At 31.1% G+C, this 15,150-nt stretch overlaps 2 protein-coding genes across 8 annotated transcripts in view; one reads left to right on the plus strand and one right to left on the minus strand.

Moving 5' to 3' along the window:
* Window positions 1-15,150, plus strand: part of LOC116848845 — a 22,344-nt gene that overhangs the window by 5,793 nt on the left and 1,401 nt on the right. The window contains exons 1-8 of one of the 7 annotated variants that reach the window (XM_032825377.1): window positions 5,091-5,523; window positions 12,324-12,438; window positions 12,579-12,682; window positions 12,769-12,840; window positions 13,040-13,140; window positions 13,281-13,384; window positions 13,648-13,889; window positions 13,990-14,174. In XM_032825377.1, the coding sequence (XP_032681268.1) occupies window positions 12,348-12,438; window positions 12,579-12,682; window positions 12,769-12,840; window positions 13,040-13,140; window positions 13,281-13,384; window positions 13,648-13,889; window positions 13,990-14,174 (899 nt within the window). In that variant the 5' untranslated portion in view covers window positions 5,091-5,523; window positions 12,324-12,347. Of the gene's footprint in view, window positions 1-5,090; window positions 5,524-10,047; window positions 10,370-11,942; window positions 12,066-12,323; window positions 12,439-12,578; window positions 12,683-12,768; window positions 12,841-13,039; window positions 13,141-13,280; window positions 13,385-13,647; window positions 13,890-13,989; window positions 14,175-15,150 lie in introns of those variants that run through there. The other 6 variants (XM_032825376.1, XM_032825375.1, XM_032825373.1 and 3 more) reach the window with 6 other exon arrangements.
* Window positions 6,113-9,864, minus strand: LOC116848846 (DNA replication complex GINS protein PSF1-like). The gene is made up of 5 exons (XM_032825378.1): window positions 9,670-9,864; window positions 9,139-9,261; window positions 8,941-9,005; window positions 7,883-8,189; window positions 6,113-6,463 (listed from the first exon to the last, which is right to left on the minus strand). The coding sequence occupies exons 2-5, from the start codon at window positions 9,205-9,207 to the stop codon at window positions 6,323-6,325; spliced, it is 582 nt and encodes a 193-aa protein (XP_032681269.1). The 5' UTR covers window positions 9,208-9,261; window positions 9,670-9,864; the 3' UTR covers window positions 6,113-6,322.

Raw genomic sequence — 15,150 nt, forward strand, 5'->3', positions numbered from 1 at the left:
CTTCTTATGAATTAGTCCTTTACATCTTAGAGAATAGAAAATGAAGTTAATGCTGGTTATGAAATATACTTGTTCACTAATACTGGCAGTGATATAATTGAATAATAAAAAGATGTAGTTGAATAATAAAAAGAAATATATTTATAATTTTATATATATATATATTTTTCTTTTGTATGAAAGTTTTCGTTTTAAAATGTTCTAAAGAATCTGCCATTAAAATAACATCCGGTAGTTTCGGGACACTCTGTATGTATGTATGTATATGTGTATATATATATATATATATATATATATATATATATATATACACATATACATACATACATACAGAGTGTCCCGAAACTACCGGATGTTATTTTAATGGCAGATTCTTTAGAACATTTTAAAACGAGAACTTTCATACAAAAATATCGAGGCTATAATAGTTTTCAAATGAGAAGTAATTATATTTCATCAATAATAGGGCTGAGATTTTGCGTGTTGTGTCAACTTAAATGATACACCCTGTATATATACAGATTTCTGAGGTAATTTGAAGAAAAAAATCCTAATGAAAAAATATCTATAAGCTATAATACTTTTTAAATTATAAACGATTAAAGTTGACCAATTATATTGACTAAAGTACGTGCGCTCAGGTACGGTACAGCATACAGTGATACAGGTGCATGCACATGTCGCTCCTTTTCCAAATATTGATACGGAAGTTCAATACATACAATAATGTATGTAATAATAATCTGTCTTTTCTATCATTTAAATAAACATCACAAATAATAATTTCTTCAAAATGTTATGAATAAAATATCACACAATACATTTATGAGAATCAATAAGCTGTGACACATTTGACGTTTCTTTCAGAGATTTACAACTATTTCATATCTTATGCAAATTCTCACTTGTGATAAAGAAGATTGCTACATATCAATAAATCGATCAATATTTCTTGTAAACTATTAAAATAAATTAAATCAAATTAATACACATAATATGCATATGTCAAGAATATCGATTTTTTATCTATAAAGTAGGAACTCGTAGGATAATATTTGGAAAAGGAGTGACATGTGCATGCACCTATACCACTCTGTGTTGTACCGTACCTGAGCGCGCGTACTTTAGCCAATATAACTGATCAACTTTAATTGTTTATAATTTGAAAAGTATTATAGCCTCAACATATTTGCATTAGGATTTTTTTCTTCAAACTACCTCAGGAATCCGTCATTAGGAGAAAATGTGGTAGTGATGGGAAGTTATAAGTTATGTTCTCTCTTTCTTTTTTATTTAGTGTCCCAAGAAAAATATTAATTTTGGGAATTTTTCAAAGGATTTAAGTTCATCCTCCAGCAATTTGACACCCTATATATAATATATATATATATATATATATATATATATATATATATATATAATTTAAATATGTAATATAAATATATTTTCTATAATTTTAATTTTATATATATAAAATTATATATGCACAATTTTATATAATTATGTATATATTCCTTTTTACGTGGGTTAAACGTCGCGGAAATCGCTTATAATGTCGAGTGTCACTTTTCATTACTGCATTACTTATCAATGAGTACTGAAACGCATAAGTATGCACGTGTGCGATTGTATGCGTGCGCGATAAACGCTGCATACGAAATCATACCTGCAATTATGCACGCGAGTGCAGCCCGCGAGTGATACCGTACAATACCTTAACATTCATTAGATGCGTCTTTGAAAGGCGAATAGCATTATTATTTAAATAAGCGACGCAGAGTCGGGAAAGTACGCTGACTCGACGAAGAGGGCAAGCTCGACAGCGTGCATTGTTAATGTTATTTGGCGTTTGAATTACGAGCAACGTGGTATTCGTCTTCCCGGTAGTTTTGGCGCTCGGCCCTGAACTTTCTTTTGAAATACATTCGAAACATGTGCGGATAATCTACGCAATACGCTCGATGCGTTATTATTATACATATTTATGAAAATTGTCTATTTATATTATTCGCTGCGTAATTCGTGAATAAATTCGAGCCCGAATAAATTAACGACGCTGGAAAAAAAGACCAAAATTATTTTGTGTCTCCCGAAGTGCGTCAGAGGATTAAATGTCGAAACTGAGAATAAATACCGCGCATATTTCTTCGTAGCCCCCCCATCAGCTTTCAATAAACTCGAGAAAAACAAATCAGATGACGCACGATACTGCGCTCTAGCGCGGCAATGCGCAATGCTACTTTTGCGGAAAGGATAAACACCTAGATAAACAGTGTCTACGATATCGTTTATAATTGCGTCGCGTAGCTGTCTGGAGAATTGCTCATAGTTCATGATTGTGTTCCCGATTAGCGCCCGTAGAATATTAAGCAGCGACGAAGAGAGTAAAAGTCACTCGCACCTTTTCTCTGGTTCTTCAAGCGAAGTCTTTGAAGTTTACGATAAAATAATTAAGGATGAGCGAGTAAATTTTACTCGCCCTTATTAGCGTAAATTGTAATCATGGGCCAAATTGAACGATAATTAAGCAAAAAACGAAGAATAGTTCAGGGTTGGGAAAGTTACTTTTTAAAAGTAACTAGTTACAGTTACAGTTCCCTTTGCTGAAAATGTAACTAATTATAGTTACAAGTTACTGGCTATGAAAAGTAACTCGTTACAGTTACAGTTACTCAAAAAGTAACGAGTCGTTACTTACTTTTAGTTACTTTTTTTATATGATTGTAAATTTTCGTATTGTAAATACGAAAATCTTACATTTTAAGTTTTACTAAAATGTAACGATTGCATTTTATAATTAATATCTATCACATTATATTAATTAGTTTATTTTAATAAATTTTAAATATGTACTTAATATAACAAAAATTTAATGATAGTCTTGTAGAAAGGTAAAAGAATTTAATCACATATTCTATAAATAAATTTATTAAATATTGATAAATGATAAATTTATTAAATTAATATACGATTACCATATAATTTTAATTTTATTTTACGTTCCCCAAGTAACTATTAAAGTAACTGTTAAAAAAGTTACAAACTACTAAAAATAAAAGTTACTAAAAATAAGTAACTAAGTTAAATTACAGTTATCGAAAAAATGTAACTGTAACTGTAACTTCGTTACAAGTAACAAGTTACTTCCCAACCCTGGAATAATTGTTGAATCTTACCTTAAATTACGTACTTACCTTAAATTATCTGTTTCAAATATAATGATAGCGGCGAATTTATTTTTTATGCAATCAAAAAATCTGTATTCTAGATGAGCACATTTATAAATATTTGAAGGAGAGTTCCTGGTTTAGGAACCGAAAAAATAGGAAGTTTTTACCATTTTTTTCAAAGAAATGTATAAAATATCAATATAAAGTTTTGATCATATTATTTATGTCAAGTATAAAAAATTATTTTTATTAAAGAACTGAATTTTCGTCATCTAAGTTTCTTTGCTGAATGCGTCACCGGACGCCCCTAACTAATAGGCAATATTACAGTTTATATAACAATTTGAAGCAAATAGAATAAGAGAGAAAATTAAAAAACTGTATTAAATTTAAGAATAAACTTTTGTTATATGTAGAGAGTTGATACTTAATAAAGTGGCGATATTTCGAAGTTATGTTCTCTCTTTCTTTTTTATTTAATGTCTTAAGAAAAATATTAATTTTGGGAATTTTCTAAAGAATTTAAATTTATTCTCCAGCAATTTGATAGTTTTTAAAATTTCTTTTCCTATTTATTTTAGATTATTATACGAGCTGCAATTAGAAACATTCGACGACACTGCACTCAACACAAAACATATTTAAACGGAATTTAAATTTTCTTTAATAATTTTCTCATAATTATAAAACAATAGATAGACAATACGATAAAAATATTATATTGATATCTTTAATTATCTCTTTGAAAAAAATTCGTAAAAACCTCTTACCCAGATAGCCAAACCTGCGCGAATAGATTTCGAGCAGAGCTTGCTATTAACTTTTGATGGCAAATAGATAACAAATTTGATGCAGGATCTGTTATATCAAATCTTACTGCCAAATTGCCGCCAAATATGCGCCAGAGCTTGTCGGATAATTGCTGCAGATTTGCAGCAAAAACTACGCAGAACTTGTAGCGATTTGACGGCAGATTGGCGGCAGAAACCGCGCAGACTTTGCTGCGTTGCAAGCTTTGCGCGGTTTTTGCTGCAAATTTGGCACCAATTGTCCGACAGCAAGATCTGTCGCCAAAACCGTAGCCTAATGTAGACACAGATGGCTATGGTTTTGCTGTGGTTTTTTATCAAATTTGCTGCCAATCTGCGTGCAGTCTGCGCTCAATTTGCTTACTGGATATTTTTTTACTGTCTCGACCCGAACTTTTCCTTCAGTAAAGGCATATCAGAAAAATTTTCACGGAGCCAGTGTGTCAAACTAAACAGTGAAAAAATAGATTTATCAACGAAGGGTTAAAAATATGGCATTCACAGTCGGATTTTTAAATCCTTCCCCAAAGAGAGATCTCGCAAAAATATTTTTGATGTCTTACCCGTTGTTACGAGACATCGCGACTCTGAATCGCATCGTCATTACTGATTATCAGTCGAACTGCACCGAAATCTTTGCACTGATCACTCACTGTAAAATGTGCCGACACCCTCCCTTCTTTCTTCGAAGTTGCAGACCGCAACTGTCCACTGTTATCTTTTTCTTTTTCTCTCTGTAGTACCACAAGGAAACCCAAAATAGTTACATGAGATAGCAGATAGCAGACGATTAACCGACTCTTACCGAGAAAGAAACTGCATAAATGAGTACGATAAAACAGAAAGCTCCCGCGCTATCGGCAAAATTGTGTGAGAACTGTGCTTAGTGCGATTGAGTACGAGACTGCTTCGCACTGCCGTTGTCGCGAAGCTACTATACTCGGGAAATCCCCGTAATATCGTATCGTATTATTTTTATTTTATTTTTCCACTTCAGCTTCTCGCCAAGAAGTATCTATGTATATTCTTTTCCTTAAATTTCTATACCCTTTTTACATTTTTCCTTTTCCTCGTATCTTAACCTATTTATAGGTTTGTTCTTTCCAGCTGAATTTCTTGCATTAGTTCAAGAAGTGTACACTGGTGCGTTCTTTCTAGCAGAAGTGACGTCAGAGGTTACTGTTCTTTCCAAGCAACTTAATGCAACAGTTCACTGAATTGCTTGCACTGAGTCTGGAGCTAGTAGGTTTGTTTTTCGTTCCTGCACTGCTGAACTGGTGCAATAAGTTAGAGCGAGAAAAAATATACTTGTCTCATTCTAATTTATTGCACCAGTTCAGCAGCGCAGGAACAGAAAACAGGTTCAGTGCAAGCAGTGCAGTGCAGTGCAAGGATAAAAGTTACTGTACCAGTGCAAGTAGTTCAGGTGAAAAGAACAAATCTATGAAGATGGAACAGATAAATATTGCAGAAATTAAAAGGAATGAAGGTGGCAATATCCCAGATAGGTTCTTCGGGCAATTGAGATACATACATTAACGCAAGTACAGTAAATTCTTCATCTGAAGAATTATTTGCATCTAAAATTATGTGTTGCACCATGTTGTTTCCTGCACTATGGCGTTCTTTTCCATCCTATCTGACATGTCTGAATCTATGAAACTTTTGCTGTACTCGTTCCAGTTCCGAACCAGTGCAGTTCTAGTGCAGCACTAGTTCAGTTGAAAAGAACAAAATCTTATATCTTAACCTATCCTTTTTCTTCCTTCCTCCTTTATTCCTTCCTTCCTTATATATTTTTTTCTTTATCCTATATGTATCTTAAACCTATATTGGCAAATTTCTTTCCTTTTTGGGTTTCTTATCCTTATATTTCTTATCCTATATTCTCGGAGGGTTTTGCCACGCATACCAAGAACGGAGAGTGCGAGCGTCCGAAAATTTTCCTTTCCTTTGGGAATCGAACTCTAGCGTGGTAGACTAGTGTATAGTCTGCCGTGCTACGCTTGCACTCGAAATCCCCGTAATAATATAAGTAAAAGCGTGTTCTTCCTGTGATAACATTTCACCGCACGAAAGTCATCCCACCGAATCGGCTAATTTAAGAGGAAAGGTCAAAGTAGTTCATTGCCGTTGTCTGATAAAATAAACGTTTATTGTCACACCCATAGACTGTAAGGTCATCTGAAAATATACCACTAAAATGTGGGTAGAATCGCTAAACGCGAGATATTGGTAGAGTTCAGTGGGCGCGACGTAAAAACGATAGAAACAACAAGAATGAAAGGAGACCTTGATTTCTTTCTTCACGGTGTATATCGCAGATAATATTATGCGCAAATATCACTCACGATGTTCAAGTATACCTTGCCTGATTAGCGGTTCGCACGTGGCTCTTGGCAGTAGATGATATGTGTTCTTCTTAAGCGTAACCACCTCGCCATCGTCGAGCTCCAACTTGCCGAAGTCGGTCAAGCACTTCACCTGGAACAATTGTACTTATTATCACTCAGCATTGTACATAAGTTATATCTTGCATCATCATTTGATTATCGTTCGCGTGAGTCTCTGATTTAAGCATATTAAATCGCTAATTATTTAAATATTAAGCTTGATTCGGCTTCTGAGTTGGTATCGCGTATTTTGTGAATTAGCTTCTGACGTTTCGTGAACATTACTAATTCACTTTTTAAGGAGAGGAACGACCTGAAATTTTCAGGCCGAAATATAATTTTCAGGTTAAATTTTTCGGTCGTTCTTCTTCTTGAAAAAGTTCGCGAAACGTTGGAAACAATATCACGTAGAACGCAGCTCCAAAATTGAAAGCCAGATCAAGCATTTCCTCACACTGTGGAAGTCCAAAATATCAAATTATACAAAGCACTTGATTTCTCCTGAAGTTTAACGACTTTCACTTATATATTGAAGCAAAATATCTAAAAAAAAAATATTTAATGGACACTAAAAATATACTTACTTAAATTTAAATTCTTTTATTTACATATATTAAATAATTGCTTTTAACAAAAACTATATAAAAAGATATTATATTGCTAAGACAAGCAATTATTTAGTTTACTTTCTTTTTTAAGTGGTTTTTTTAATGGTAATTTTCAGCAAAGCATATTTTTTGATAATAGTTTTAAAATATACTGACCACAAATTTGGGAAGAGTTCATTATTATATATTCAAAAGAAGAGTTTATTTTCTTTAGAGAAGAATATCACAAAACTTCATAAAAAAGAAAGTTGTTTCAACTCTATGTAGTAAGCAAACCGAATTTTTGTTTTCATTGAATATTCTCGATTGAAATATTAAATTTACTAAGATTCAGAACATATTTTGAATAAATTTGATGTTTATGACGAGCTTATGGTAGATTTGCAGACATATAAACTTATAAAATATATGAAACAAATAACATTTACTTGAATACAATATATATTTTTCTGTGTGTACAATTCTAACAAAATGTATATTTCTTGATTAAAAAAAAAAAACGTTTTCTCAGTATACAGATGTTTATTACAATAAATAAATATGTTATTACACCTATTTCAGCATATTACCTATTTGACTAGCACAAATATGCAAAGATGTATCTTCATACAATGAGAATTTTTTCAGTACATAAAAGATATCATGAAAATTGTTGTTTATTTTGCCGCAAAAAGAGAACGAAATTAATTCAGAATTATTATACTAATAAAAAGTGAATATTTTTACTTAAATTATGACGTAATAAATTTCTTAAAACAAGTATATGTTTGTGCTGTTTAAAATAATGTCAAAAATATACATTAAACGTTTGCATGCTATGTTCAGTACCTTTGTCTGAATACAGTGCCCACTGAATAAATACATTTTATCTTTAAGATATTGTTTCTCCCAATATTACTCACCTCGACGTAAAGTGTCTTCGGCGGACTCATGTTCACAGTCAAGTTCAATCCGTGATCGTCCCCGATCGATCTCATGTAAGTGGCTAAAGATTTATTGTAATTCTGAAACCACTGCAGTTCCGCGTTCAGCAAGTTGGCGGTAATTTCAGTCGGTAAAATGCTGCCCAATTCCCACCGCATCTTGCGTAATCGCTTGATACGATGATACAGATAAGCCAGGACACATCTTTTGTTTCTCAGCAGAGCTGTATGTCGAAAGCGTACGGACGGCAACAACGCATTGTTCCCTTCGTTCTGTATCGCGTTACTGAAAACAAGGAAAGTCTGTAAAGAATACCGCCCCCATTGAAACTCCCCGTTATCAAAAATTTTTTTATTATTCAATTATATTGCTGTCGATACTCGCTGCTATATCGGACCGTTTACGCAATATTTTGTCATTTTAATGTATCAGAAATTGATTCTATTTTCGTGCAAGAGTTCCTCGAATATTTTCGAATCAGTTTTTCTTTTTTCTTTTAACAAGAATTCTTTGAATTTCCGATACTTCTCTGTTTAACAAGTCCGTTCAAGATGGATAAAAATATGTACAAATTTTATTGATATACTATATGATTAATACTATATGACTTTATCTAAACTTATTATTTCTGTTGGAAATTTCATATAGAAAAATTATCAATTTCTTTTATTTTATATAATGTAACTTACTTTTAACTTTTATATGATGTAACTTAACATAATTTTAACATAATTATTAAATAATTATTAAATAATTATTAAATAATTATTAAATATTACTAAATAATTAAATATTTATCTAAATATACTTTTCTGTGTAATTTTTTTTCTTTTCATCAAATATATGTTTACATATATATTACTTATGTTTAGTTATACAGATTTTTCTTATCTAATTCTATCAAATTTTTTTTAGCAAGATTGTGCTTGGACAATATACAATCAAATTTAAAAAAACGACAACTTCTTATGAATTAGTCCTTTACATCTTAGAGAATAGAAAATGAAGTTAATGCTGGTTATGAAAATAAATATACCTGTCCACTAAGTTTGCTTCATACAGCATTTGCATTTCTTCGAAAACTTGTCGCAGCAGCTGCTCCTGTAAATTATCAGTAAATTAATTTTATTTAGAAACTATTATAAACTGTTTTAGAAGCCACTACTTTATTTAGAATACTAAGTAAAACAGAATATTACAAAGAATGTTATTAGAATATTTTTTTGATACTTACTTTAAATGGACCGATATCTTCATACATATCAAGCTCTGTTATGAGTTTGACAGCTTCTTTGCCAAACATGTTTATAAATGTTTTAGATAATTATTTGTAAAACCTTTTGTTATAAATGTATTTCTGTAAATTAATATACATATATATATATATGTATTTAATATTTATAATTTTATCAATTTATTTTCTGCTATTTATTATTTCAAATTGCAATTTTTCATATAAAGTGACACAATTATATACATATGTAAAAAAATTATAATTCAGGATTCCTTGGAATTATAATTAAAGAAAATTTAAATGTTGATTACGTTATCACATATAACTTGCTGGGAATATCTATCATCAAAATAAACATTATGACAGAAATCTAACCTTTAAACTTGCATATTCACTTACTCGATACTTTGAAAATAGAACGGTATCTTTAAAAAACAAATTTTGATCGATTTGTATATTTACAAGCTATCAAATACCAGTAATCCATGCTACTATTACCAATGTCAATAATGGATTGTTTTAAATAATTACCGTGCTTCAAAAGAATCGACGATCACGATTCAATAGTCTTTTAAAATATTTGATTCCATTGACACACACATATAGGCACAACTTGCGATATCATCGAATAATTCACCTAGAATCATTTGTAAAGACAAACAAAACAAATAAAATTGAACTAAACTACTAAAGGCTTCAAGTAGCTCCAAGTTACATTTTACCGGAGCATTCTAAACACATGCACAGATGCCATCTAGTGTTAATAAACCGATACACGTTGATGTCCAGTTTCCCCTTCGAGCTCTGTAAATATTGCAGGATTTTTGGATTGATAAACTAAACGCAAGAAAATACGATAAATAAATATTTGCAAATTTGCAAACATTGGAAATTCAGATAAAATGTTGAAGAGAAAATTATCAGAAAACAGAAAGTAAATGTGTGACAAGAAAAACAGATTATTGCTATCTTGATTGTCGTTTCCTCGCAAAACTGAAATGTACCCGCGTAGGCAAATAATCGCACAAGACCCTAATATTGTCGCGTAGCAACGAGACATCCAGAAATCAACAAGGACGGTGGCTATTTATCGACGTGCAAGTCGCGCAGTTTAATTGTTAAAATATCCTCGTCTCATCGCCAAGAGATAATCGCTTGTGACACGCAATCGATCTCACGCAGAACTTCTCAAATGCGATGCAACGTGACCCGTCGTTGAATTATTTGACCGGTAAATTAGTAGATTTTTATGGATACAATTATAAGTTTTCTTTTAACACAACAAACATGAAAATTTATATTAAGGAGCGCAAAAGAAGCGGTTAATAATTAAAAATATAAGATAAAGAAAACACTAAAAGAAAAAAACAAGAAATAAAAAAATACCCAGATAGTACAATGAATTAAAAAAAAATTCAATCGTAAGTCACCAATTTTGAGTTTATTTTCAGATACGAAAAGAATTCTTTTTACTGAACTGAACTCTGAAGAATTCTTTTTGCATCTGAAAATGAACTTAGAATTGGTGACATATTCAATCTTTTTGAATTCTTTTTGAATTCTCTGTGTTATCTGTATATTTATTCAGTGGATATTAATAATATATTTATTTATCCTAATATAAAATACTTTTCAAATAAGAAAATATATATTCTTGAAACTTTAGCTTTTCATGAAAGGGATTGTTTATTTAATTTAAATAAAAGAATTTAAATTTATGAAGTAAATATGTTATTAATATCCACTTAATAAATAATCCTTATTTTTTAGATATTTTTTCTCTTAGTATAGAGAGTTTTATTTGAGCCTAATATAGTATGACTTTCTCTCTCTCTCTCTCTCTCTTTCTCTCTCTCACAATCCTGCTAAAAAAATTTTGATATAATTAGATATGGAAAATCTATGTAATTGAAACACATATATTTGATAAAAAGAAAAAATGATAAAATTTGCAAAAAAAGCATGTATATTTAAATAAATATTAAATTGTTTAGTATAATAGAGTTTAAAGTAAGTTACATTATATAAAATGAAAGAAATTGATAATTTTTCTATATGAAATATGAGAAATTTCCGACAGAAATAATAAATTTAGATAAAGTCATATAGTATTTCAATAAAATTTGTATATATTTTTATCCATTTTAATCGGATTTTTTCAACAGAGAAGTATAGTAGTATATTTATTTTTATTTTATAACAATGTATCTATCTCTTTTTTTTTAAACAGTGTTACATTATTATTTTTAATTTTTCAAACAGTACTAAATGTATAACATTTACAAAAGATTTGTTTATTATGTTTTCATAAACTAAAATAAATAATTGAGTATAATACAAAATAACTAATCTGATGCTCCTCTCTGCAATTAGAATTTGTTGACATATAGATATCAAATATTTATAGCTAGCGAATACTTATAGTTTGTCAATAAGATGAGAAACCTATGGATACGAATATAAAGGCTGGCCGTATTTATCTTCCAGGAAATTGTATGTTTTGCCATGCAATAAGCAGATACTGAATATATACTTTATAAGATTGCGAACGTCCTTTTTTGAAGATGTTAGTGAGAATATCCGGGTTAGTGCTTTCTGACAGGCTATAATGTAGGAGAACTTGTTTCACGAAACCCTCGATTTCCTGCCCCGTAATTACCTGTGCGTGCATTTGTATCGCGAGCTCGTTAATCATTACATTATATCGCGTGCCTCCATGTCGCCGATATCCCCGTACAAGAAAGGCCAACGAAGACGAGCCTATGTAAGCCGGCAGAAAACGCGCGATTAATGCAGTATTCCACTCTACTCCGTCGAAGATAGATCAATCGATTTGGATTTTAGCTTTTGCCTCTTGACGAGAAAAAATCAGCGTTTCTTCTATTCACGAGAGCGTTTAAATTACGAAGATGTTGCATCGCAAAAGGGTAGAGCTGAATACCTTGAAAAGAAAAAAAAGATCATATAATTACGATAAATTTATAATAAATAACGAAGAAACAATATGAAAAAGATCATATTTGAAAGATATCAGAGAGAAACTTTTAAGCTGATAATTATCTCTTTATGATTCTCGGATTGCGTTGTTTTGGATTTATGAAAAATTCACTATTATGAAGGAAAATTTAAAAACACTTAGACAAATGTTCATTGATGCAACTAATCGATTGTTTTTTTTATCTCAGGGTGGCGGAAAAGCATTGAAAAGAATGGCGAAGAAGGTGGCGCCGGCGACGTTGCAGACGGAGGTGTTGAATGACGAAGAATGGGAGAAAGTATTGAAACGAAAGGGATTAGTAGGTGAGTTTTTGATGAATTTCTATGAATCATTAGGAAAACAATTTTTTTTTGTTACCTTTAATTCCTTTCTTTATTCATTTCGATTTCTCTGAACGCTGGAATTGAGTAGTTTTTGGTTAATTATTAATGCTGTTGCTCAGTTGTGGATGTGTACTCGGATTGGAGTGGTCCTTGCACAGGTATGGTGAGCATCTTGAAAAAGATAAAAATGGAGATTGGAGGTGATGCGCTGAGTTATGCCACGGTAACTGTCAGAGAAAAGTTAGAATTAGATTTCATTTAGGGATAAATTTATGTAAAGAAAGTTTTTTCGTTGCATTGAATTTGCAGGCAAGCTGTGATCGCGTTACCGCCCTGCAGAGATTTCAAGGGAAGTGCGAACCCACGTGGATGTTTATTCATGTAAGTTCGAGTGAGACATTCGCGTACGATGCTAATATCCGTAAAGATAATTATTATAATTATAATTATTTATATATTTATAATTATAATTATATATTTATAATTATTTATTAATTTATTATTATAGTTATTAATTATTATTTATTATATTTACTTATTATTGTAATTATTAATTATTAGTTTCTACCTCTGTCGGCAGGAAGGACGAATGATAAATTTAATGTTCGGGGCACATTGCCCACAGTTTATGACAATGCTAACAACCGAGCTCGAGAGAGTTCAAAACGGCGATGAGCACGAGTATGCTTTCTTTCCTTTTCTTTTCTCAATATCAACATGTCTGTACAAAATGTGTTTCTTAAGGAATATTTTCAAATTTATCTAAACAATAAGTTTCCTTGCATACTTTTGCTAGTATTAAGTATCTCTGAAACTTACAGATTCTCAATGGACGTTTCGGAAAGAAGTCCAGAAGAAGTAACGCGATTAAAAATCCATGAGGAAGCAAGAATAGCTAAGGAGACAGCGAGGAAGTCCCGAAAGGGTAAGACTTAAGGAGTTACATTACTCTAGCGTCCGAAAATTAAACGTATTTTTGGAGAATTTTTTTGTGAGCAAACAAAGAAATGAATAAAAAATTCGTTTAGAAGACTTTATTGCACGGATTTTCGATTCATTTCTTTGTCCCACAAAAAGTTCTTCAAAAATACGCTTAATTTTCGGACACTAGAGTGGTGTAACCTCGTAAATTGAAGATTACATCGATTTGTGTTAGTGATTGAATGCAACGTAAATATTGTTATATAGAGGCTGAAGCTAAAGCGAGATACGAGGCAGAGATGCTACATCTCACGACGTCGTTGTGCAACGAGACTTGTCTGTTGTTATTCCCATGGATATTCAAGGATGAAGAAGGACGCAGAAGAGACAAGAAGACAAGTCCGCCGTACGTGGAGCTAGTTGAGGAATTACTGCCAGAACATTACACGGTGGAGCAAGAATTACGCAAACGACTGAGTGAGGATATAGTCTGTCAGATACTTGACGAGGTACTCTTCTTCTTTGTGATCTACCTTGAAATCGTTATATTAATATAAACGTTAATCTCAATATTAATAAAATAAGTTTTTTTTTATTTGAAACACAAAGTCAACGTACAGCTTCTCAGAATATGTCAAGCAACTACTGATCGATGGCAAATGCATGGTCATGCGACTGAGGATCGTCGATGAAAAAAAGAATCTCGACGTTCATAATTATCTGTTCAGCATTTTGTTCAACCAACCGACTTTGCCGGAGTCAGAAGATGATCTATCTGAAGATTGGTACGCAAGGTGTCTTTCGCGTATTATAATTAGAAGGGAAGATTCTGGTTTTTAGATAGCCAAAAATAGGAGGTTTTTACAAATTTTTTTTCTAAGAAATAAATAAAGTTAATAGAGGATTTTGACCATACTATTTATCATCTTCTTATCCCTTGTCCACAACCTTGCTTTAAGCCATAATAAATTGGCCAAACACAGTCAATTATTTTAAAAATTATTTTAAAAATAATCAACTGTGGTTGGTCAATTTCTTACGGCTTAAGAATTAAAGCAAGATTGTGGACAAGAGGTTAGATATAAAACAATTATTTTTTATTTAAAAACATTTCATCGTCCAGATTTTTGCGCTGAGTTGACCGGACGTCAACTAACCGGACTGACTAGTGATACAGTTTATGTAATAATCTGAAATAAATGGAATAAGAGAAAATTTAAAAACTATACTATTGGAAGATAAAATTTATTGGAAGATAAACTTTTGTTATATTTAAAAACCCAAAATTTAAAGTAATTTTTCCGTTTTCTTTCTTTTATATATGTCATGTCTCAGGAAAAATATTAATTTGTTGGAAATTTTTCAAAGAATTTAGATTTATCCTCTAGCAATTTCAAATTTTACAATTTTTAATTTTTTTGCTCTATTTGTGTGTATATTTCAGATTATTACACGAGCTGTTGCTTAGCAGTTAAAGGCGTCCGGCATTAGCGCAGCATTAGTGCGCTTAGTACAAAAAATCTGGACAGAATGTCAATTTTTTAAATATTTTTTTATATTTAAGATTATGATAAATAGTCTTTTTTGATAAGTCAAAATTCTATATTGATATCTTTATTTATTTTTTTGAAAAAAATTTGCAGAAATGTTTTATTTTGCGGCAAAATCTAAATCAAAACCTTCTCTTGATATAACTCGAAAATTTTGAAATATATATATATATATATATATATATATATATATATATATATATATATATATATATATATA

This window comes from Odontomachus brunneus, unplaced genomic scaffold, assembly GCF_010583005.1.
Source record: "Odontomachus brunneus isolate Ranch 3 - 2012 unplaced genomic scaffold, Obru_v1 Obru_scaffold_101, whole genome shotgun sequence".
NCBI classification, from domain to species: domain Eukaryota; kingdom Metazoa; phylum Arthropoda; class Insecta; order Hymenoptera; family Formicidae; genus Odontomachus; species Odontomachus brunneus.

Coding starts and splice junctions, on each gene's coding strand:
- LOC116848846 (XM_032825378.1), bottom strand. CDS start 9,207: ATGTTTGGCAAAGAAGCTGTCAAACTCATAACAGAGCTTGATATGTAT. Junction 9,006..9,138: donor AAGATATCGGTCCATTTAAA/GTAAGTATCAAA, acceptor GATAATTTACAG/GAGCAGCTGCTGCGACAAGT. Junction 8,190..8,940: donor GAAGCAAACTTAGTGGACAG/GTATATTTATTT, acceptor CCTTGTTTTCAG/TAACGCGATACAGAACGAAG.